This window comes from Bos mutus, chromosome 3, assembly GCF_027580195.1.
Source record: "Bos mutus isolate GX-2022 chromosome 3, NWIPB_WYAK_1.1, whole genome shotgun sequence".
NCBI classification, from domain to species: domain Eukaryota; kingdom Metazoa; phylum Chordata; class Mammalia; order Artiodactyla; family Bovidae; genus Bos; species Bos mutus.
In genome coordinates, this window is record NC_091619.1 from 55,957,543 (window position 1) to 55,982,991 (window position 25,449).

A 25,449-nucleotide genomic window follows, 5' to 3' on the forward strand; every position below is an offset into this window, starting at 1 on the left:
TCCCTTTCATGCATTGGAGAAGGAAATGGCAACCCACTCCAGTGTTCTTGCCTGGAGAATCCCAGGGACAGGGGAGCCTGGTGGGCCGCCATCTATGGGGTTGCACAGAGTGGGACACGACTGAAGTGACTTAGCAGCAGCAGATGTAGATCCAGAGTTCAGAATTTTCCCCCTTGTGTTATACCATTTCCTTAAAACTTCTACAACCTTAAAATATGTATTGTATCTCTTAAGAGATTTCTTTAGATGTCATGAGAAGCCCTATGTAATGATAGAGCCCAAATGACCAATTTCTTTTCTCAGAACTTAGACTAGGGCTGTACCCATAAGTGGTAGTCACTGGCCCTACCAGTGGGGAGAGACAGGAAGCAGGCAAGGGAGCTGGACTCCAGAGACACACTTTTCTTCATCTGACCTATTAGCATTAAAGTTGGTTAGCTCCAAAGTTTCCATTATTATGTTTAAGACCGAGACCAATATTCTTAAGATGGCCTAAGATGTCTAGGCTTTTGGTTCCTCTCTGCATCTTGAGAATATACTGTGTGCATAAGCCAAGCTGTTCATTCTTCAGATGCAGCCTCCTTACTACATGGCCTTTGCACTTGTCTGCCTGAAACACTTAAGCTCTACTTTTCTGCCCAATAGTTAACTGTTACTTATCTTTCAGTTCCAGGATTTAGCACAGTGCCTGACACATAATAATGCTCAATAAAAATACCTGGGTTTTCTGTCCTTTTTCTTCCTCCTTTCACCCTTTGGTAGGTGGGAAGAGATTCTATAGAAATGAAAATGGCTTATGAAACTAACAGTCATTTTTGTAGTCCTCACTCTTCTACAGTAATAGAGATGGATTTTATACTTTTCAAAGTACTTTCTTTCACATGGATCTAATTTTTAAAGTAAATAGAACAGGTGGTATTACTTCCTCTCTTGTACATTTATTGTGCAATTATTACAATTTTAATCAAAATAGTGGGAGCACCATTATTATTATCTAGTTCATGAATACTGAACTAGATGCCAGACCTAAAAAGTATATATAAACAAATTAAGATTCCTGCTTCCTGGCAATATTATAATCTAATATGGCTTCAAGTCAAGCCACTGAAAATGGAGCAATTTATCCTAGAAAATCAGAGTGGCTTCACAAAGATGTCTTTTAAGCTGTTTGTTGACTGTGTGTGAGTGGGATGAGTTGGGAAAGGGCCTCTTGGGCAGAAGAAGGCTGTGTTCAGATGCACAGACATGGGGGGAAATGGAATGTTTTGGAAATGAAAATCGAAAGAGTGGGCTTGCAGCCTGGGAAGTATGGGGTGATGGGAGAGGAATGGAAGGAGGTGAGGGCTTCCCTGGTGGCCTAGAGGTTAAAGCATCTGCCTCCAATGCGGGAGACTTGGGTTCGATCCCTCGGTTGGGAAGATCCCCTGGAGAAGGAAATGCCAACCCATTCTAGTACTCTTGCCTGGAGAATCCCATGGATGGAGGGGCCTGGTAGGCTACAGTCCACGGGCTCGCAGAGTCGGACATGACTGAGCGACTTCACTTTCACTTTCACTTTTTCAGGAAAGATTACGTGAACTTCGGTGTCCCATAGTAAACAGTTTATCCTTTTGCCCTGAACTGTTGCTTTTCATGTATTCCCTTCCAGCAGGGCAGGTATAGCTCCTGACAAGAGGTGATACTGCTTTCTCTAGATTATTTTTTCCATGTAATTAATTGTTACTGTCATTCGCCTTCTCAATTAGTAACAGTGATTATTGCCTGGTAGTGTGGCTGGGTATGGTCAAAAAGCCCGGTAATGGCATTCACAATCTTTTTGGCGATATGTTCACTCAAGAACTATGATTGGCTAGTGGCTGCTACTCTGGTAAGAACCTACCCTTGGGTCTCTCTATTTCTTTGACTGACTTTGACTCAGTAGTTCTCTAGTATTTGTCATTCTGTGGGAGGCTTTTTGCTTCTATTGCTATATCCCAGACACCCTCTGCTAAGCCCCGATGCATGAAATTAATTATTTCTTCTGTCTGCTTAATCTTCTTATGGGAATGAAGTGTGATAGGTAGGGAGTGTTGAAGGACCTTCAGGTTATCTTTATGGAACTGAAAGCTGTTACTAATCTATCATGAAGCAATTTCAGAATATGTAGTTTTTTAGGAGTAGGATTTTCCATACAGCCTGTGACATATCACAACATATTTGATGTTTCTTGGAAGTTTCTACACCCATATCATTTTACTTTCAAATTCTTTATTTTACTCGGTCCTTTATAATAAATATGTTTTTTGATACCTCCTGAAATTTACTATTTTGTGATTTTTCTTTCAGAGATACTAAAAAGTAAAATAGAATAGTGTGCATACAAGGCATATTCATCTGAAGATGCCAGACTATGCACAGTAGTATATTTCCTGCAATAAGAATTAAGGATATTGTCTACAGAAAAACAACAGGACAATAAAGAAATGTTTGTTTTTGATATTCCTTTCCATTTCTTACATGAATTAGTGCTCTGTAATTTCCAGAGACATTTATTGTATTTTGAATGACTATCAGAAGTTTTAAAGCTATGAACTTTGAATAAACTAGCCACTGTAATTATAAGAATAATTATTTCCCATCAATGGAATTTGTCAGTGATGTATTGATGCTGTGTTCCCATTTCTCAAGTTGAAAAATATTATTCTGCCTCTCACAGTCTCATATTTTTCAGGATTAAGCATGTTGGGAATAATTTATCTTATGCTTCACAGACTATAGGACTCACCCCAAAGTAAAGATGTCATATTTTCCATTCTGAAATTTGTAGTATATAAATGTGGACTCTTAGAAATATACTGTTATGTCAGCACTCTAGAAACCACTGTTTTAAATTTAAAGTTGATTCCTTCTTCCAGTATTCATTCCACACTTCATTTCAAAACTATGATGTGCCAATTATTATGTTGGGCTTGAGATATAAAAAAAGAATAAAACATGCTTCTACACTCACAGAATGCACAGACTAGGAAGACAGGGGGAAAACAAACAAAAAAGGAAACCAACAAAAAAAAAAAGAAAACAAAACAGTGCAGTATATTTAGTACTGTAGCAGAAGCATATTCCGTTAGTGGTTTTCAAAGGCTTGAAGCGTGTGAGAAGGGAGAGTATGTTCAGACTAGAAAACAATTCATTGTGTCTAGAATGTTGGATTTAGAGGAGGGAGAAGGAAAAGGCAAGTAGAAACAACTGGAAGAAGATGGGATGGAAAGTACTGATGGAAAACTAGTAGTAAGGGTCTGGAATACCGTCCTAAGAAATATGGATTATAACTAAACTGAACAACGTTTTCAGCATTGTCACAAATACACCTTTAAAAGTTCCTAAACATTGGGGAAGCATAAAAGGAAGGTTGAAAGCAACTCTTTGAAGATGAAGGATGATGTGTTAGCCAGGCACACAGAGGTAGCAAGAGAAAGAAGGATAAGAGGTAGCAACAGAAAGAGGAAGCAAGAGAAAAGAAAGAAGGCATCGTTGACACAAAAATTAAGCGATCTCCAAACAATCAAGAGATTTCCACTATTTTTTCAAATTTTACTTTCAGAAACTTTTATAGTTGCTATTGTCCTTTGAATTTTAAGATGACGTGTTGAAGTTTTTCTGGGTTTCTTGCTTGCAAGAGATTATAGTGGTAGGTAATGTTTTTGAGTAATCTTGCATTGGAGAAGTTAAATTGAAAAGCTTGATATTGGTGACTGTGTCTTTTTCATGTTTGTTTCCTCAACACTACCATACAACACTACTACAATGCTTGATACACATTCTGCTCAATAAATGTTAAATGATGAATAAATGAGAGAAACCCAGAAGAGTAGAGCCTTTTATTTACTACTCAGTTCCCTGAACCTACGGTAAATTTTATTATCTGCAAATTGTAGATCATGAAGTCATTGGAAATAGTAACTGCCCAGTAAATATTTGCTGAATAAATAGGTGAAAGAAAAATCTAAGAAAATCAAATGAAGTATTTTTTGAACACTTCCTGGGAACATGGCACTAAAATATTTCCCCTATCGTCAAGATATCTCTTTGGAGAAATATTTCAAAATGAATCCTGCGGATAGTAACTATTAGAATTCAAGGAAGAGAAGGATCCTAGTAGATAAGATCAGTATGAGTAGGCTTAAGGAAGCAGAATAGACCTCACTAAAATTTGAATGAATGGTATGATTTATAAATGTAAAGAGGAAAAGTAATTGTTAGAGAACAAGCTTGTGTGGGAACTTAGTAAGATGAATTATTTCATTAAGTTTACTATGTTCTCTTTTTAATCCTAGTGGTGCTCAAGGATACCTTTCTTTCTTATTGCTTTCCAGGGCAGTGTTGGCCCTGTGGGACCAATTGGACCTTCTGGAATCCCTGGCCCAATGGTATGCTTCTGTTTACATAATGGATATTTCACTTTGATTTCTCTATAATGTCACAAAGTATCACTTTCTTTTTTAGGGTCTTTCGGGCAATAAGGGCCTACCTGGAATCAAAGGTGATAAGGTGATTTAAATATTTACATTGTCATAGAGATCATTTTTTTTTTATCACATTTACTTTTCTTTTGAGTCAACACCACTTATAAAATATTTTTATTAAAATATGGGATCCAATCTGTAATATCAATTATATGTTTTCTCAAAAGTAGGAAAAATAGAGAAATTTTTCTTGTATAACTTGTATTTGCCTTCTTATTGCCACATTTGCATTGCTTAAATGTCTTTGTATGAAATTGTGCTCCCCAGGGTGAACAAGGCATTGCAGGAGAGCAAGGAGAAACAGGATATACTGGAGACAAGGTACCATTAGTTTTATATAAATTAAAAAAAAAAAACACAGTGAAAATGCATGCATTCTTTAAAAAGAAAGGAGTACTCATTATTTCAAATCAGGTATTTTTTTAGGATATAGTATCAATATGATTCTGCATGTCTTGTTTGAAACATTTTCTCAATTTTTTTTTTAATAATTCCATGACTTCTTTTAATAGTTCGTAAGTAGAGGCATATCTGCCTTCTGTGGTGTAATAACTTCTCTCTTTACTGTTCTTTTAGGGTGCTGTGGGTTTTCCTGGACCACCAGGGATGAGAGGAAAGCCAGGACCTTCAGTAGGTTTGAACTTCTGCTTGTTCTTTCTGATTCATGGAATGCACACTATGGCATGACCCTTGATACCTGTTGGTGTTCGTGGAATGTAAGAAGTAGGATTTAAGTGTACCAGTATGGCATTTTCTCTCCAGTTTTAGCATACAGCTAATCCTTGAAGTTTTCAGCTTACAATCCATAGATTATGGCACCTCACCCTCCTCACCTCCTTCATCCCAGTCAAAAGCCAAATTTCCATGAGCCTTAAAGATTTTTGTTAATCTATTATAGATAGAATTTAAACTAAGAAGTAGATTTTAAGCCCGAAAATATAAAGCAACCTTAAATAACACTGTAATTTATCCAAATATTTGTTTCATTAAGGAAACATTCTGAAGAAAATACAGCATGTCATACTCTCTTATGGGCCCAAATATTCTAGTTCCTTGTCTTTTTTAAATCTTTGAGCATCAATTAACTGAAATAAAAGGATACTGTGTATTGTAGTTAACTTGAAGCCAGGTAAACTATAAAACTAAAGTTACTGAATAGTTAAAAACATTTAAATAGAGTGGTTAAAACTTGAGTTAATGGTATATATCTACGTATTAAAAATCATAGTAATGATTATACCTAAAATTCACTGTTTACAAAATGCCAGGCAGTATTCTAAGACCTATACTTCTAATTTAATCCTTAAAACAGTCATATGAAGTTGGTGCTATTACTATTCCTATTTTACTTATGAGGAAAAGTGAGACACGGAGAGTTAAATAACTTGCCCAAGGTCCCAGAGTTAGTTGGTAGTCACCCAAGAAAACCTGGTGACCACGGATGTCAGAGTCCACGCACTTAGCCACTGTGCCATAGTGTTTTATGCTTCAGGGTTTTAAGATTGTTTTAGGGTTTTATACAACTCTTTGACTGTGATTGTAGATCCAAAATGAAGTGAAAGTCGCTCAGTCGTGTCCGACTCTTTGCGACCCCATAGACGATAGAGTCCATGGAATGAATTCTCCAGATCCAAAAATTAGATATAAAATTATAATTTATTAATCTAACACTATAAAAGAGTGTTGTTTTCCTGAGCAATTTCACCATGTTTCCCTAACTGCACCCTCTCATCTTTAGATTGTTTATTTTTGCATCAAAGTAAGCAGCATTAACGGAGAAGGCAATGGCACCCCACTCCAGTACTCTTGCCTGGAAAACCCCATGGATGGAGGAGCCTGGTAGGCTGCAGTCCATGGGGTCGCTAAGAATTGGATACGACTGAGCAACTTCACTTTCACTTTTCACTTTCATGCATTAGAGAAGGAAATGGCAACCCACTCCAGTGTTCTTGCCTGGAGAATCCCAGGGACGGGGGAGCCTGGTGGGCTGCCGTCTATGGGGTCACACAGAGTCGGACATGACTGAAGCGACTTAGCAGCAGCAGCAAACAACATTAAGTTACGTAGCTTTACATCACCATTCCTTATGATTTCTAACAGTGACAGCATTTTATATACATTTCCCAGGAATCATGTAATCCAAAGAACAATTGCTGGCATCTGTTTATCTAATGATACGTTGATGGTGAGCTCTGCCTTTACTACTTTCCACTCAGTTGACAGTGTACCCAGACTTGTGCCATGGATGTGAATCTCATAAGCGGCAGGAGAATGGGTCAAGCTAACAAAAAGCTTCTATTTTTCAAGGATGATTTGAAACCACTTAAAAGGAGCTTTAAGTATCTGCAGTGTTAGCAAAATACTTCTTTTGATAATAATGAAATGGTATGACATATTTTCTAAGGCCAGTACTAAGTAATAAGTGGTATTAGTCTCATGCTTTATAATTAATTACTAGAGAAAACTAGTCATATCATGCTTATATCAGGTAAACCTTTTTAATGTCTTCTTTACTCTTTGATTTAATTTATAATGATTACATATTTATTGAAATTAGGGAAGGCTGAATAACTGGTCTAAATAACAGAGATGTAGATTTTGGTTCCAGCCTTGACACTGACCTGCTGTGACACTGAATATTTAACCACCATGGTATCTAGTTTCTCATGTTTAAAATGAGTGTCAGACTATCTCATATGTAAGGTTCCTTGCAGCTCTGTGACTTTTTAATATTTTCCTTTCTTAGTAATAATGCTTCTCAGTGTTTCTCTAGTCCAAGCTAAAGCAAAGACTTCCTGTTTCACCTTTGACATGTTGTCTTCAAACCTTTAATTTTTTTCCTCCTGGAGTCACTAGACACTCTCATGTGGTACTTTTAGGCAGTGAATCAGGGAGCACGAAATGATGAGAGTGAGACTGTTACTTGTTCATATTGTACATTTCCGTACTATTCTAATAAAAAATGTTAATATCAGCAGGGATTACTTTGGTCAGAGACAGCTGACTATTTTTTGTTTGTTTTATCAAATCTTGAAAAATATGTACTTTGGACTAAAGATAGGATAAGAGACTTAGGAATTATTATTTATGAGACCACCTTGACTTTAGACTCTCACTTTATCACTTGTTTGTATCTTACTGTTATTTAAAAAATTGTAGATGTTTGACTTAGAAACCTTTCCTAGTTATGGAAAGAGACACTTGTTTAATGAAAAATTTCTTACAAAAATCAGCAACTATATTAAAAATAAATTGTACAAGTTAGTGTCTTTCTAAACCATTTGCTCCCTATCATGCAACGAAGGCCAAAGTCATATGAATGTCTTTATTCTTTTACGTCTCCTACTTTTGGTTTTCTGTGATCTACAACATTCGTGTCACTGATAGTTTGCAAATGGATCTAAGTTGCAACATGAAAGAATGTTTTCAAGATAAAAGAATGTTCTGATCTAGAAGATTTTTAACATTCTGAAATATGGAGACTTTTACTCTGCAAGTATTTAAAAACTAGAGAAAATTACCTATCTGAAGTTAAGAAATACTGTTTTTTTAAAGAGAAAAAACAAAGTCAATTATGTCCTCTTCATTTTTTAGCTGGAAGTTGCTACCGTTTGTCGAAGTTTACTTAATCATTATTCAGTTCTTTACGTTTTTATAAAGGTAAATTGACATTCAAGGAAACTTGCAGTTGAAGTTTTTCAAAATGAAAATTTTTCTGAAGGATAAATAAAATTATTCCACAAATAAAGATCAGGTTGTGGATCGACTTTTCTGGTAACAAAGGCCTGCTGTATTCCATTTTTTCCTCAAGCTTGTAAATGTAGCGTCTTGTTTAGATTTTGCCACTAGAGGGTCTCAGTGAAAACGTTGTGTCTATCTGTTTGAGATACTTTTCATTTCAAAAATTTGACTCCTCAGATAGACTCACTATCAGGTATGATTTTGTTTGTTTAGGGGAACTTAAGCGAACTTCTGCATAATATTTTACTACTTTTCTCTAGGTTTAATTGTAGGTGTACTGTGTACTGCTTAAGTCCAGAGACTGTAGCACCGTATGAGGATGAATTTAGTACACATGGAAAACTATGCTTCACTTCTTGGAAACTGGATAAACCCCTGTTATACAGAAGAGTTTATGTATAATAAATTCAAGAAATTTTATGTATTCTGTGACCTGGTGTCAGATTTGAAGCTCACATAGAAATTTAATATGACAAAAATAATGCGTTCAGCTGTTTTAATGAAAACAAGGATATCAGACTAGTGGCCTTCCGTGTTCTGTAGTTTCAACTTGAGGATCACCAACCCTCTTCAGGATCAGGCTTTTACCCTTCTTCTGCAGCCTTGATTTCACATTGTTAATCTGAATGTCAGAAATGGCTGCAGAGATATAGAAATCAAATCTTCAGAAGTTTAATCAAAGGATCAAAGCAATCTAGGAATTCTAGGTAACATCCAGGAAATGAGAAAGGATGTGAATGGAAGGATTAATAGTTATAAAATTGATTAACATTTAATGAGTACTTTCTATGTTCTAAGCACTGTGCTTAACACTTTACATTTGTCTCATTTATTTCTCATAATGACTGTAAGAATGTTAGTAACATTATTATTCCTGTTTTATTGGTGAGAAAATAGGCTGAGAGAGATTAAGCAACAGGCTTTTAAATCCAGGTAATTCTTAATTACTAAATCAGGCCCCTTATAGTTACCAAAGGAGAGAGAATTTTTCAGAGGCAATCCTAGAATTCTAGTTGTTTATGAAAGCAGTTCCTATCTAGAGTTTCCTACTTTGTTAAGTCAAACCTTATTCTCTTATCTTTGGATAACACACATCCACACCACAATTTTTTTTCCTTCATTTGATCTCCATTAATTTGTATCTCTAATATTTAGGGATAAATATGTATAGATCTATACACATCTTATGTAATAAGTTTCATGCAGTGATAATGATTTTAAGTCTTTCTGAATAGTCATTACAACTTTGAAATAATATATTGACTGCTGTTTGCCAGAAAGTCATTACAACTTTGTGTGACATAATATATTTTTTGCATACTATATGTTTCCTTTTTCAATCATATTTATTAAATTAATATTTATACTTTGATTTCTCTCCCCCAACCTCCACATTGTAGGGCCAAACAGGTGACCCAGGACCCCAAGGGCCATCTGGCCCTCCAGGACCAGAGGTAAAATGTTGGTGGGAATGTAATTAATTTAAATAAATGTCATAGCAATTAAGCTTGATTAGTTAAACCTTTTATATAATAGGCTTAAGCAAGATTCTCTTTAAAGTTTATATCTTTGTAAACAGTTTGGACTAAATGTTTTCTGTTATGTCGGGAGGTATGCAACAGTGATCTCCAGAAAATAGAAAAGGTATAGCCACATAGTCCTGGTTAGATCACAGTTGCTTTATTTGTTCTGCACAACAACTACTAGTAACACGTAGGTGGGGCTTGCAGTCAAATTTCAGAACATAAATGCCATTGAATTTTTAATGCAGACTGCTTCCAATTTTTTAATGTGTGCATATCATTTGCATCTCATATTCTAGAATAAACATGAGTGAGTCTGTAGTACATGCATAAGATTTGCTTGCATAGTATATTCTTTGAAATTCTTACTTTGGCTTAATCCTTGATGTAGAGGGGCTTTTTCTTTTCTGCAAGACTGCATAGGACATACACATATGAAATGAAACATTCAAGTTTTTAAAAAAATCATTTGATGAGTCAAATATATACTACATGGAGATTAGTTTCTGAAGCTCACCCTAGTTCAAAAATATAAACCAAAATATAGGCATACATAAATATATAACCCTGTAGTCCAAGGGGGAGCAAAGAGTTGGAACGACTGAGCAACTAAACAACAACAAAACATATAAATACACATTCACATCTAATTCAGAGTCATAGATGCAGCAGTGACACTGAGAAAGTGGATTTGGCTTCACAATAAAAAAAGTTAGATCAATAAAGTCCCCATAGTGTCAAAGCAGTAGGTGGACTTTCTAGGAATAGTACTATCTTGATGCTTTCTCCTTCTCTTGGTAAACTCTAAGGTCTGTTTCTTACTCCACAACTGTCTTTCAGAATTGGCTAATTTCTTTTAGCAATTGTCTATTCTTATTGACTGTCTAATTTAAAAACATATTAGAGGTTAATGGTTCAAAAATCAAAACAACATAATTGCATCTAGTTTTGATAATAGGTAATAGGAGGTAAAATAGAGCAATGTATTGATGTCATAATGCTGGGGGAATGAAATTGTTTATAGTAATAAAATGTATTATTACCAGACAATTAAAGTAGTAATTAACTGACTAATATGTTTATATTTTTTATGAGCCTGCATTCTTTTAATCATTTGTCATGAAAACATTCCTGGAATGAATCATATTTACCTGTCTTCATCATACTGAGGATATAGAGTCCAACTGATCTTTTATTATCTTTAAAGGTTATTTTTACAAACATGGATTACTGTATTGTAATTTTAGTTACATATGGTATGTATCCTAGAAGGAGTGTGTCATCTCCTTGCTATCAGTGTGGTTTAAAAACCATACTTTTCTTTATAAAGCCAGGTTAAAGTACGCATGGGCCATGTTTTCACTCATCACTTAATTTTCCAGAAATTTTTTTCTCTGTTGCTTTTGAAATTTTATGATTTTCAGTCACCATTCAGAACATTGCCTAACTGTCTGAGTCCTGGAAGGTACTGAGTCCCAGCAAATACCAATTCTTCCTCCTTTTGTTGTTGTTTTTCAGTTGCTAAGTCATACCTGATTCTTTGTGACCCTATAGACTTCAGCACGCCGGGCTCCTCCATCCTTCACTATCTCCCAGAGTTTGCTCAAATTCATGTCCATTGAGTCAATGATACTATTTAACCATCTTGTCCTTTGCCGCCCACTTCTCCTCCTGCCCTCAATCTTTCCCAGCATCAGGGTCTTTTCTAATGAATCGGCTCTTCGCATCGGGCGGCCAAAGTATTAGAGCTTCACCTCTAGCATCAGTCCTTCCAATGAATACTCAGGGTTGATTTCCTTTAGGATTGATTGGTTTGATCTCCTTGCAGTCCAGGGGACTTTCAAGAGTCTTTTCCAGCACCACAGCTAGAAGGCATCAATTCTTTGGTGCTCAGACTTCTTTATGGAACAACTCTTACATCCATACATGACTACTGCAAAAGCCATAGCTCTGACTATACGGACCTTTGTCAGGTGCTTTTTAATATGCTATCTAGGTTTGTCAACGGAGAAGGCATTGGCACCCCATTCTAGTACTCTTGCCTGGAAAATCCCATGGAGGAGGAGCCTGGTGGGCTGCAGTCCATGGGATTGCGAAGAGTCAGACACGACTGAGTGACTTCACTTTCACTTTTCACTTTCATGCATTGGGGAAGGAAATGGCAACCCACTCCAGTGTTCTTGCCTGGAGAATCCCAGGGACGGGGGAGCCTGGTGGGCTGCAGTCTATGCGGTCGCACAGAGTCGGACATGACTGAAGCGACTTAGCAGCAGCAGCAGCAGCAGCAGGTTTGTCAAAGCTGCTTTCCTTCCAAGTAGGAAAGGTTAGTCATAGCTTTCCTTTCTTTTAACTTCATGGCTACACCACCATCTGCAGTTATTTTGGAGCTCAAGAAAATAAAACCTGTCACTGCTTCTCTCTTTCCCTTTCTATTTGCCATGAAGTGATGGGACTGAATGCCATGATCTTAGTTTTTTTAATGTTGAATTCTGGGCCACTCTCCTCTTTTACTCTCCTCTCCATTTTCACTCTCCTCTTTCACCCTCATCAAGAGACTCTTTAGTTCCTCTTCACTTTCTGCCATTGGAGTGGTACATCTGCTTATCTGAAGTTGATATTTTTCCTGGCTGGCAATCTTGATTCCAACTTGTGTTTCATCTAGCCACATTTCACATGATGTATTCTGCATGTAAGTTAAATAAGTAGGGTGACAGTATACTGCCTTGTCATATTCCTTTTCCAGTTTGGAACTAGTCAGTTGTTCCTTGACTGTTTCTGACTATTGCTTCTTGATCCACATACAGATTTCTCAGGAGGTCATCTGGTATTCCCATCTCTTTATGAATTTTCCACAGTTTGTTGTGATCCACACTGTCAAAAGTGTTAGCCTCGTTGATAAAGCAGAAGTAGGTTATTTTTCTGGAACTCCTTTGCTTTCTCCATAATCCAGTGAATGTTGACAATTTGATCTTTGGTTTCTCTGCCTCTTTGAAGCCCAGCTTGTTTATCTGGAAGTTATTGGTTCAGGTACTGCTAAAGCCTAGCTTGAAGGATTTTGAGCATAACCTTGCTAGCTTGTGAAGAGAGCGCAATGATCTGGTAGTTTGAACATTCTTTGGAATTGTCCTTTTTGGGAATTGGAATGATAACTGACCTTTTCCAGTCCTGTGGCCACTGCTTACCTATTTTAAATAGTTTATGAAGAAGAAGCTAGGGCTTCTATAACTAATTGCCATGGGCTGCTGCTGCTGAATCACTTCAGTTGTGTCCGACTCTGTGCAACCCCATAGACAGCAGCCCACCAAGCTCCCCCGTCCCTGGGATTCTCCAGGCAAGAACATGTTGCCATTTCCTTCTCCAATGCATGAAAGTGAAAAGTGAAAATGAAGTCACTCAGTCATGTCCGACTCCTCACGACCCCATGGGCTGCAGCCTACCAGGCTCCTCCGCCCATGGGATTTTCCAGGCAAGAGTACTGGAGTGGGGTGCCATTGCCTTCTCCAATATAAGGCAGCACTTCTATTTAAATCTTTCTTGACATTAGGCTCTTAATAGAATTGTATGTCTAAGAATTTAAAACAGCATGTTTAATCATATATCAAGCCTGAAAAGTTTCTCATTGCATAGTAGATGAATTTTCTCAGATAAACAATCATATATATTGTGCTATATTTAGAATTTATCCTGTTTTTGATCAAAAATTTTTAACCAAAGGAATACAATTATCAGAAATGTGTTTCAATGTATAAGTGATAGATGGAACAAAGAAAAGAAAGAGACAGGGAGAGATGACAATGAGGAGAAAAAGGAGAGGTGGCAAGACTGTGGCTATTTGGGAGGATAATGCAAGGCCAAGGGGCTAATGATAAGGGCCTGTAAAAATAGAGAGGAAAGGACTGCTCCAAGAAATAATTAGGAAATATGATTCACAGCATTTGAATCACAGTCCAGTTCATTCAACTCATATGAGAAAGGAATAAAAGATGCATGTAATAATTTTGGCTTGAACAGTTGGGGAGAATGCAGATCTTCATTCTCAAAACAGAATAAAAAAGGAGGAAGATATTTAGGGTGGGTGGAGATAATGCTTTGGTTTTAATTTTGTTAGGGCTAAAGTGCCTATGGGATATACAGGAAATTAGTCTCATAAATTGGAGAAGGCAATGGCACCCCACTCCAGTACTCTTGCTTGGAAAACCCCATGGACGGAGGAGCCTGGTGGGCTGCAGTCCATGGGGTTGCTAGGAGTCGGACACGACTGAGCGACTTCACTTTCACTTTTCACTTTCATGCATTGAAGAAGGAAATGGCAACCCACTCCAATGTTCTTGCCTGGAGAATCCCAGGGACGGCAGAGCCTGGTGGGCTGCAGTCTATGGGGTCGCACAGAGTCAGACACGACTGAAGCAACTTAGCAGCAGTCTCATAAATGTATAGAAAATTGTAGACTTGAAACTCAAATGAACTAGAGAAACATGTTGATATAGTACTCCACATAGAAGTATTAACTGAAGCAATTGTAATAGATGAAATTATTTAGGACTTGTGAAACAAGATTCAAAAATACTATTCCTAGACACTCACCTCCAGAAGGTGAATGTCATTCTCTGTTTACAGTATAATTAAGTTTTAAATTGACAATATTAAGAGCAGTATATAAACTTCAGTAACTTAAAAACATCATGAGAATAAAAAAAACTCACAATGGAAATTAGAAAATATTTAGAATTGAGTAACAAATCACTATAAAATCCAATATTGTACCTAAAGCAACACCCAAACCCTAGAGGGAAATTCAAAGACTTCAGTGCATTTTTAAAAAGCAAGGAAGATTGAGAATAAAGAAGTTATGCAGAGCACAAGTGTAGGGGTTTGTTTCAAAAGAAGGAAGATGTTGAAAGAGGTCAATAGGATTGGAGTCTGTGTTCTCTGTAAGTAGGAGAGTAAATCCCAAGAGTGGGGGTAATTTGTGTGTGCAAGAGGAAGGTACTCAAACAGTTTTGTGAAGAGTAACCAGGGAAGGGACTGGGGGCTAGTAACATAGTTTCTGACTTGAATTAAAAACTCAGCTGAGATTGAAAAACACACAGCATAGCTACAACTTTCAGTACAATTTATTAGAAATTAATTGCAAACTTGAGTCTGAACTTTGTACTGGGGCAAAACAATGAAACAGTCAGTTTTAGGCTTCTCTTCTCCCTTGGTTAAAAATGTATTGCTTGTACAAAAGAACGGCAGCAATTCATGGTATTGTGTGATTTCCATATTTGAGCATAGATTGATAACAATGTCAAAGTACAATCCAGGAAAAGTTATTAAATAAGGGACAAAAATGATGGTCCTAGGTATATACTTCTGAGATAGCTTTTGTTAATTATTGAATGGCAAAAGGCTTAAGTTAATCGTTGAAAAATACGATGCTTGGGATTGATGTCTTCTGAATGAGAATTGAGGAGGTAGCCTGAGTACCTTGAGCAAATTACTTGGTTTTGTGGTGTGTGTGTGTGTGTGTGTGTGTGTGTGTGTGAATATTGCCATATATATGCTTAAGTTTATCTTTTACTAAATGGCTTCTCAGTTGTCCCAGAACCATTTGTTAAGCAATTTGTCTTCGCAGCAGTGATTTTAAGATGTCACCCTTATCATATACTAAATTTTAATGGTTTTGGGGTCTATGTCTGAACTTTGTTTTCTGTTCCACTTGAATGGTTGTCTGTTCCTACACAGTTGTCATGTTGTTTTAATGATAAGAAGTTCTATGATATTTTGTAACTTCATTGAAAAATAACTGGGGATAATCAGAAAATATAATTATATTTATAAAAGTATACAATGTGATGACTTGATATACATTGTGGAATTATTATCATGATCAAGATAATTAATACATCCATCACCTCATGTAGTTCTTTTAAATTTTTAAAAAAATTGTTATTGGAGTTTAGTTGATTTACAATGTTGTGTAAATTTTAAGTGTAAAACAAAGTGAATTGGTTTTGCATATACATTTATCCACTCTTCTTTAGATTCTTTTCCCATCTAGGTCATTACAGAATATTGAGTAGAATTCCCTGTGCTACACAGTAGGTCCTTGTTTACCTGTTTTATATATAGTAGTTCAGTTCAGTTCAGTCGCTCAGTCGTGTCCAACTCTTTGCGACCCCATGAATCACAGTATGCCAGGCCTATGATTGGCCTGTCCATCACCAACTCCCAGAGTTCACTGAGACTCACGTCCATTGAGTCAGTGATGCCATCCAGCCATCTCATCCTCTGTTGTCCCCTTCTCCTCCTGCCCCCAATCCCTCCCAACATCAGAGTCTTTTCCAGTGAGTCAACTCTTCACATGAGGTGGCCAAAGTACTGGAGTTTCAACTTCAGCATCATTCCTTCCAAAGAAATCCCAGGGCTGATCTCCCTCAGAATGGACTGGTTGGATCTCCTTGCAGTCCAAGGGACTCTCAAGAGTCTTCTCCAACACCACACTTCAAAAGCATCAATTCTTCAGCGCTCAGCTTTCTACACAGTCCAACTCTGACATCCATACATGACCACTGGAAAAACCATAGCCTTGACTAGACGGACCTTTGTTGGCAAAGTAATGTCTCTGCTTTTCAATATGCTATCTAGGTTGGTCATAACTTTCCTTCCAAGGAGTGAGCGTCTTTTAATTTCATGGCTGCAATCACCATCTGCAGTGATTTTGGAGCCAAAAAAATAAAGTCTGACAGTTTCCACTGTTTCCCCATCTATTTCCCATGAAGTGATGGGACCAGATGCCATAATCTTAGTTTTCTGAATGTTGAGCTTTAAGCCAACTTTTTCACTCTCCTCTTTCACTTTCATCAAGAGGCTTTTTAGTTCCTCTTCATTTTCTGCCATAAGTATGTATATGTTCATTACTAATTTATCTCCCTGCTCCTCTCCACTATCCCCTTTGGTAGCCATAAATTTATTTTCTATGTCTGTAAGTCTATTTCTTTTTTGTAAAATAAGTTCATTGGTATCACTTTTTTATATTCCACATATAAATGACATCATATGTTTGTCTTTTTCTAACTTCACTTAGCATAAGAAACTATATTCATTTTGCTTCAAATGGCATTATTTCATTCTTTTTATGGCTGAGTAATATTCCATTGTATATACATATATCTTTCATTTGTTGATGGATGTTTCAGTTGCTTCCATGTCTTGGCTGTTGTAAACAGTACTGCAGTGAACTTTGGAGTGCATTTACCTTTTTGAATTATGGTTTTCTCTGAATATATACCCATGAGTAGGATTGTTAGATCATATTGCAGCTTTATTTTTAGTTTTGTAAGGAGCTTCCATACTGTTTTTCATAGTGGTTGTACCAATTTATATTGCCACCAACAATGTAGAAGAGTTCTCTTTCCTCTACACCCTCTCCAACATTTATTGTTTGTAGATTTTTTGATGATGACCATTCTGATCAGTGTGAAGTAATACTTCGCTGTACTTTTGGTTTGCATTTCTCTAATAATTAATTATGTGGAACATCTTTTCTTGTGCTTTTTGGCCATCTGTATGTCTTCTTTGAAAAAATGTCTATTTAGATCTTCTGTCCTTTTTTTATTGGGCTGTTTGTTTTTGTTATGTTGAGTCTCTTTTCATGTGCTGTATCACCACTTATTTTTGGTCTAATAGGTCTGTTTGTTTTAATGGGATGTACTATGGCTGTTGTCGATCCAGTTTCAATTGGGGCCACAACTGGTACTTATTTCTTCTCCTTCACTATCCATTTCAAATCCCTTTCACACTCACCTTCTTCTCAGTAGGCCTTGGTGACTTGTCTAGTGGTTAACCAAAACCTAGGGCATGAATTTTTGTTTGGAGTTCCATTGCATCACGTGTATTCCACATAAATTCCTTCCTGCCTCTTTGGTATGAAGCAGTCTTTCCTCCTTTTCCTCCTGTTTTTCAGTCAATTAACCATGCCAAGTTGGTGGCCTCTCTTTTTGTTTTCTTATATCTTGTCATAAAAAATCTAAAGTGCTGTGGTAGCAGCCATAATTTTTAGTTTATTAAGAGCTTTGCTATGTCTCCTGTCAAGGGAGAGCCCCTTTGGGTATCAGGATCTCCATCCCTGTGAAGTCCAAGATTGTGGGGACAGAAAGCAGAAATTATCCTGTTTTACTAGAAGTGATGGCAGATAGGACCACACTCACTTCTACTTCTTGGTTCCCAAACTTGTGTATCCTTCCTATTAGAGACAAAACATCCTCTGAGCTGGTTCTTCAGTTATAAGTTTAGAAGGCAGTTCCAATGTTCCATGAGACTGGCTACCTCTAAATGGTACAAGGTGGATTAAGACAAATGGATCGTATCATGGAGGTCACTTTTATATCTCCTTCAATGTAGAGATGCTGTGCTCTGTGGGTATCCATTCCTGTGGATCAGGTATTCTGTAATCCCCTAGATAGTGGTGCTAGTTAAACCTATAAAGGGAGGAGAGGCACACTTAACTAAAATACCTGTCTCTGTAAAGATGAACTGCTGATACTTCTAGACTGAAAGAGGCCCACATGAATGTAAACTACCTTTCAATCTCTTAAAAACCATAAATGAAAAGGGTGCATTTGCCAAATCAGTGATTACACACCATGTGAAGGGGGTCTCAATCATCTGCTTGGGTGATAATATTATTCAATACATATGACACAGCAGCTGCAACTGGGGCTGTGGTGGTCTACAGTCACTCTGCAGAATAAAACTGATTTCTGTAGGGGCCAGTCTGACAAATTAAACAGTGCTCTAATAGAGAGCACAAACCCTACATATTTTAGATCTTGAATGATGGTACTAATCTCTGACAGTCTCTCTACATACAATTTTATTGGCACTTATGTGGATGTGTATTGTTGTTTAGTTGCTAAATCACATCTGACTCTTGACCGCATGTACTATAGCAGTCCAAGCTCCTCTGTCCATGGTATTTCCCAGGCAAGAATACTGGAGTGCATTGCCATATTTTTCTCCAGGGGATCTTCCTGACCCAAAGAGCGAACCCACATCTCCTGCACTAGGAGGTAGATTGTTTACCACTGAGCCATCAGTGAAGCCCATGTAGATGTTAGTGACTGGCTGATCCTTAGAACCAAAGGTCCACCTAACTATAGGAGTACCCTTGCCTTTTTGGCTCCTCTTTAAGAGAAAATCCAAATCTAAGTTACTAATTTTCAACAGATCCTTTAGAGATACCTCTTTTTATTTTATGTTATTTATTTGGTTGCACTGAATCTTCTTTGCTTTCTCTAGTTGCAGAGAGCGGGGGCTACTCTGTATGTAGTGCGTGGGCTTCTCACATTGATGGCTTCTTTTGTTGAGGAGCACAGGCTCTGGGCACAAGGGCTTTGGTAGTTGCAGCTCACTGGCTCAGTAGCTGTGGCACTCAGGCTTAGCTGCTCCATTGCATGTGGAATCTTCCTGGACCAAGGATCAAACCCATGTCCCCTGCATTGCAAGGTGGATTCTTAATCCACTGTACCACCAGGGAAGTCCTAGAGATACCTATTTTATGTTAATCACTTAAACAAACAAAAAAATGGTGAATTAGATTAAGTCTTAACTTAAAAGAGCTTTGACATGAGTTTGAGCAAGCTCCAGGAGTTGATGGACAGGGAAGTCTGACATGCTGCAGTTCATGGGGACACAACTGAGCGGCTGAACTGAACTAAATACTAAATTCAAAATGTGTAAAGCCCCCACTGTCTCTTTTTCCCAAACATCAAGATTAATTAGCTTTGATAAAAATAGAAAATCAGGTCGTTCTTTAATAGTCTAGGATCAGTGTAGTTCTCAGAGAAAATTATGAAATAGCCAAAGAATTTCTTTCCTGAGGCCTCTGGTCTCTCCTGTGTATATTGTTTCCCTCTTGGGCATGAGTTCTTATCTATTTCAAACAACCAGTGTATCTTTTTCCTTCCATAATTTACCATTCTTGTCAAAGCCTATTTTTAGAGAAAGACCTGAGAAATATATCTCACTCCCTTCATTAACTGATTAACAGCTAAGGGCAATATAATTCTCTCTCAAGGATATTTACATGTCAACACTAAACAGAAAGCTGAAACTAATGCAATGAATTTTGAGTTGTAGAATTTGACATTGGCATTGAAAAAACTGTTCATCATTAAAGATCATCTGAACAAATGTCACTTTAGACTACTTAAGTTTTTTTCTTGCTTCTTAGCATTTTGCTTATTCCAGGTGAATTATTAAATTTCTGTAACAAAGAAGTAAATATACCTGTGCATTCAGCTTTTTGTAGACTTATAAATATTAGAGGTGTCTCAAAACATGTACTTGTATGCAAGACTGCAAAAGAGACACAGATGTATAGAACAGCCTTTTGGACTCTGTGGGAGAGGGAGAGGGTGGGATGATTTGGGAGAGTGGCACTGAAACATGTATAATATAAGAAACGAATCGCCAGTCCAGGTTCGATGCAGGATACAGGATGCTTGGGGCTGGTGCACTGGGGTGACCCAGAGGGATGGTAAGGGGAGGGAGGTGGGAGGGGGGTTCAGGATGGGGAACACGTGTATACCAATGGCAGATTCATGTTGATGTATGGCAAAACCAATACAATATTGTAAAGTAATTAACCTCCAATCAAAATAAATACATTTAATTTAAAAAAAAGCATAGTTTAAATTTTTTCCATAATAGTTCTTTGTCTTTTATAAAAACATATGGAAAATACTGTGCCAGACTCTTTTCTTTTTCTTTAACCATAATAATATCAGTTTTGAGCGCTGACCTTATGCTTCCTCCCAGTTCTGGCAGTGAACCACCTTCAAATTTGGTAGCAGGATAGTTAGAATGTTTGTTTATTCAGCTGTTAACCTCCCTGGGCTACAGAGATTTCCAAGTAGTTGAATTTTGGATGATGTTCTTGGTAAATGAAGCCAGTTGTTTATTGCACAAGTGACCACTAATCACGGAGATAGCAGAAGTGGACATGAAGTGGGTCCTCTTTTTCTACCAGGGTGGTCTTCATTAGAAACCAAAACTGAAGTTCATTTGGAGACTCTGCTCATATAAAGTCAAGCCATGCTTCTAAATGTCTGTTTTAGCACTTTAGTGAACTTAACCAGAATAAGGCCGCCTGTGGTCAGCTACATGAATTGAATAGAACTTAATGCTTGAATTCCTTTCATTTAAACCAATTAGATCTTTGGCATCTTTTACCACCTGGGTTTTGTTGGGTTAATTTGGTGTTCCTAGTTGTTACTCAGAAGGTAGTGCTGAAAGAAAATGTGATTAAATCAGTCAATAAAAAAAATTATTTCTTGAGTTCCTACGGTGGACATGGCTGTGCCTAGTGAACACAGTAGGATATATTTGAAAATGTATGTATTATCCATAATTTGGGGAAATTTACAGCCTGCTTGAGAAAGACAAGATATGTACATATACTGTTACATAATGATAATGACATCTTGTGAGAATTAGAATAATTATTATAGTTCAGTATTAGTAGAAAGATTAACATGAGATAGGATAATTAGGGAAGAGTTCATGGAAATGATGGATCTTGAATTAGATTGTTGATGAATAAGGGCAGAAAAGCAGGAGGGCAGTACAGACAGGGTAAATCACACGAGCAGAGATGGACATCTAGGTACTGAACAATATTCATGGTGGATTTACAGACAGTGTCTAAAACTGGCTAGCTGATACAGATCCCTTGTGTTGGTAGAGTGACCGATAAAGTTGTAAAAAGTAGATTGGTGCCAGTTGATTAAGGCCTTTGATTCCAAGCTGTGTCAGAAACAGTATTCAGTAGCCAGCCAATCCTAATGTCAGTGGTATTGTGGAAAAAAATATGGAATCTTCCCCCTCATCTCCCAGGTAAACCAGTTGTATTGATTTGCGTGCTTTCTGCCCATCAGTCAGTTCAGTTGCTCAGTCATGTCTGACTCTTAGCGACCCCATGGACTACAGCACACCAGGCCTCCCTGTCCATCACCAACTCCTGGAGCTTACTCAAACTCCTGTCCATCATGTTGGTGATACCATCTAACCATCTCTTCCTCTGTTGTTTCCTTCTCCTCCCTCCTTCAATCTTTCCCAGCTTCAGGGTCTTTTCCAATGAGTCAGTTCTTCACATCAGGTGGCCAAAGTATTGGAGTTTCAGCTTCAGCACCAGTCCTTCCAATGAATATTCAGGACTGATTTCCTTTAGGATTAACTGCTCTGACCTCCTTGCAGTCCAAGGGACTCTCAAGAGTCTTCTTCAACACCACAGTTTAAAAGCATCAATTCTTCAGTGCTCAGCTTTCTATATAGTCCAACTCTCACATCCATACATGACCACAGGAAAAACCATAGCTTTGACTAGATGGACCTTTGTTGGTAAAGTAATGTCTCTACTTTTTAATATGCTGTCTAGGTTGGTCATAGCTTTTCTTCCAAGGAGCAAGTGTCTTTTAATTTCATGGCTGCAATCACCATCTGCAGTGATTTTGGAGCCGCCAAAATTAAAGTCTCTCACTGTTTCCATTGTTTCCCCATCTATTTCCCATAAAGTGATGGGACCAGATACATTGATCTTAGTTTTCTGAATGTTGAGTTTTAAGCCAACTTTTTCACTCTCCTCTTTCACTTTCATCAAGAGGCTCTTTAGTTTTTCTTCACTTTCTGCCATAAGGGTAGTGTCATCTGCATATCTGAGGTTATTGATATTTTTCTCGGCAATCTTGATTCCAGCTTGGACTTCATCCAGCCTGGCATTTTGCATGATGTACTCTGCATATATGTTAAATAAGCAGGGTAACAGTATACCTGCCTTAATGTACTCCTTTCCCGATTTGGAACCAGGCTGTTGTTCCATGTCTAGTTCTAACTATTGCTTCTTAACCTGCATACAGATTTCTCAGGAGGCACGTAAGGTGGTCTGGTATTCCCATCTCTTGAAGAATTTTCCACAGTTTGTTGTGATCCACACAGTCAAAGGCTTTGGCATAGTCTATAAAGCAGAAGTAGATGTTTTTTTGGAATTCTCTTGCTTTTTCGATCCCATTAGTATTCACAAATTTCTATCTTTTCATACTCAGTTTAGATGGTAGTCCATGCTGTCTGAAAGGGAATAGAAATTTCTGCCAGCCTAGGATAAATCTTATCAGTTACTGTTAATAATAGTACTTAGTACTGTTGTTTCAGTGAGTTAGACCTGAGGCTGCTCAACAGATTGATGAGGATTATCTTTCCATCCAAAATAAGAGTTAACAACAACTAGGTCAACTGTCTCCGAAGGTACTTCCTACCCCCAGTACTTGGTCTATAGCCATCTTTCCCAGTTCCTCCTCTTAGCAGGTAGTATAGTTGGGGACAGCTTATTGCCTGGTTGACTGTACAGTTTGGTCATGTTCACTACCAGTTCCCATATCCTATCCTGTTATCATCTGGTAAAGCCCTCATACGTTCTCTTCCAGAAAGCTGTCTCTCCACCAGTATTCCTTCCCATCCCTAGAACCATCAAGGACTGTGAAGGATCTGATATTTTATCCTATTGGCAAGGCAACAAGTTAGCTTAACCATTTCATAGATTCTGAGAGAACGCACAGGCTCCTGGGACAGAGACAAAGGATCGTTTATTACTCTCAGCAGTAGTAGTTGCTGGAGTATCAACATTTTTTTCACTGACTCAGTGATCTTCATTTCTCAGAGGGTGATGTAAAGAGAGCTGGATGATATTTGCATATGCAGTGGGTTGCATTATGTAAGAGGAACTTTGAGCTGAGGTAAGCTAGATCTTTTATAATGGGCAGCTATAAAAAATAATGGGTTCCAGAGAAAGACATTATTATCTGGACAATAAGTATTATTGCCTTTTGCTGTAGGGGAAGACATTATCTCTTTACTATGCAAAATTCCCTGAAGAGAGACTGGTAAGAGGAAAGCTATGTACCTCATTTGTGTAAGGTGCAAAATTCAAGACTATGGAGCATTGTCTCCAGCAACATATTAAGTTAAATGTTGGAGGTATAAAGATGAGTAAGAGACATTCATTTCCCTCCCTCAGCTCACATATTGGAATAAAGAAACACATACAAATTATAATATAGTGCATTAAGTACTAAAAAGCCATGTTAATAGTTCTGTAGGAATATAAAGGAACAAGTTGGTGATTTTGACGAAGAGGAACAATGATAAGCTTCACAGATCATGATATAATTGAGTTGGTAACAAATTGTGTGATGAAGGAACCTGGGGCAGGGAGGTAAGACAGACTTCCAAGAAGGTTGGTTGATGAAGAAATAGCAGAGACTTACCAAATGCAAACATAGGGCAAGGATATTCCAGAACAGGTATATGATGAAGCTATGTGTATTTAAAGAACTGCAGATAGTTCAGTGTTTTAGTCAGATCTATTTCCATTAAAAATGACAGAAATCTAACTCAAACAATTTTCAGCCAATTTTCGGGCCTGGCTAATGTAGTCAGGAAGTCCAGCAGTGCATGTGCCAAGAGGTTTCATTAGGTACAGGAACTAGATGAATATAATCAAACTACCCTCATCTCCTAGTCTTAACTTACCTCCTTTGGCTTCATTCACAACACGCTGTGGAAACTGGATTTTGGCAACTCTGGGGTTATGCTGCTCTCAGAGTGATCAATTTTAGCAAAAGGAAAGCACTCCTCTTTCTGTTTAGCTCTAGCAGAAATTCTAAGATGGACTGCAGCCAATCTGACTGGGATTAGGTCGTCTTTAAATCAATCACAACATCCACTGGAACAGGAATCCTGTAACTGGCAGGATTTGGATCATTTACCTACCCCTAAATACTGCTATGGGGACCAGAAGCACACACACTACAGATTGGGGAAGAGGGTCATTTCCCAAAGAGATGGTGAGCAGATAAAAAGAAATGTCCTCTACATTTTGTGCCTTTGGTGCCCTATATACCCTTCTTCCCACTTACATAGTTTTTCAAATGCCTTTGGTGATATGCTGCAGCCATCCACATAACTGAAAATACATTCCTCTTTCTCCAAAGAAAGATAACCCAACCTATTGATCAGTTGTTGCTTTGAGCTCCAAGGCCAGGTTCTTTGGGTAAGGTGGATTCTCAGTGAGGCACAGATGTTAAGTCTACATCTTAACTAGTCAGTATATGATATTAGAGAAAGCAAGATGGCCATAATATTCATTCCATTTGGAAAATGAGAGAATGAGAAAAAACACAGACTTCCCCAGGCCCATGGGTGAGTGTGTGTGTGTGTGTGTGTGTGTGTGTGTGTGTGTGTGTGTGTGTGTGTGTGTGCGCACGCGCTCAGTCATGTCTGATTCTTTGCGACCCTGTGGACTGTAGCCCACCAAACTCCTCTGTTCATGGGATTCTCCAGGCAAGAATACTGTAGTGGGTTGCCATTTCCTTCTCCAGGGGATCTTCCCCACCCAAGGATCAAACCTACGTCTCCTACATTGGCAGGCGAATTCTTTACCATTGAGCCGCCTGAGAAGCCGCTGGCCCATAGCTGTGTATTTAGAACAAACATGGGCAATTGATATATGCCAGTTCCCAGTAACAATAGAAATCAAGTTTTTAAATCACCAAGATTCTCACTCCCTGCCACAAACTTACAACAAAATGAGAATGTAAGTAAAGAGTCTCCAAAATATACATTCTATGAAACCAGGGAATATCTTC

At 37.8% G+C, this 25,449-nt stretch overlaps 1 protein-coding gene across 6 annotated transcripts in view; it reads left to right on the forward strand.

Moving 5' to 3' along the window:
* The window catches only part of COL24A1 (collagen type XXIV alpha 1 chain), a 400,744-nt gene that overhangs the window by 150,849 nt on the left and 224,446 nt on the right, over positions 1 to 25,449 (forward strand). For 4 of the 6 annotated variants that reach the window (XM_070367752.1, XM_070367754.1, XM_070367753.1 and 1 more), the window contains exons 16-20: positions 4,314 to 4,406; positions 4,483 to 4,527; positions 4,770 to 4,823; positions 5,079 to 5,132; positions 9,644 to 9,697. In XM_070367752.1, the coding sequence (XP_070223853.1) occupies positions 4,314 to 4,406; positions 4,483 to 4,527; positions 4,770 to 4,823; positions 5,079 to 5,132; positions 9,644 to 9,697 (300 nt within the window). Of the gene's footprint in view, positions 1 to 4,313; positions 4,407 to 4,482; positions 4,528 to 4,769; positions 4,824 to 5,078; positions 5,133 to 9,643; positions 9,698 to 25,449 lie in introns of those variants that run through there. The other 2 variants (XM_005888435.2, XM_070367757.1) reach the window with 2 other exon arrangements.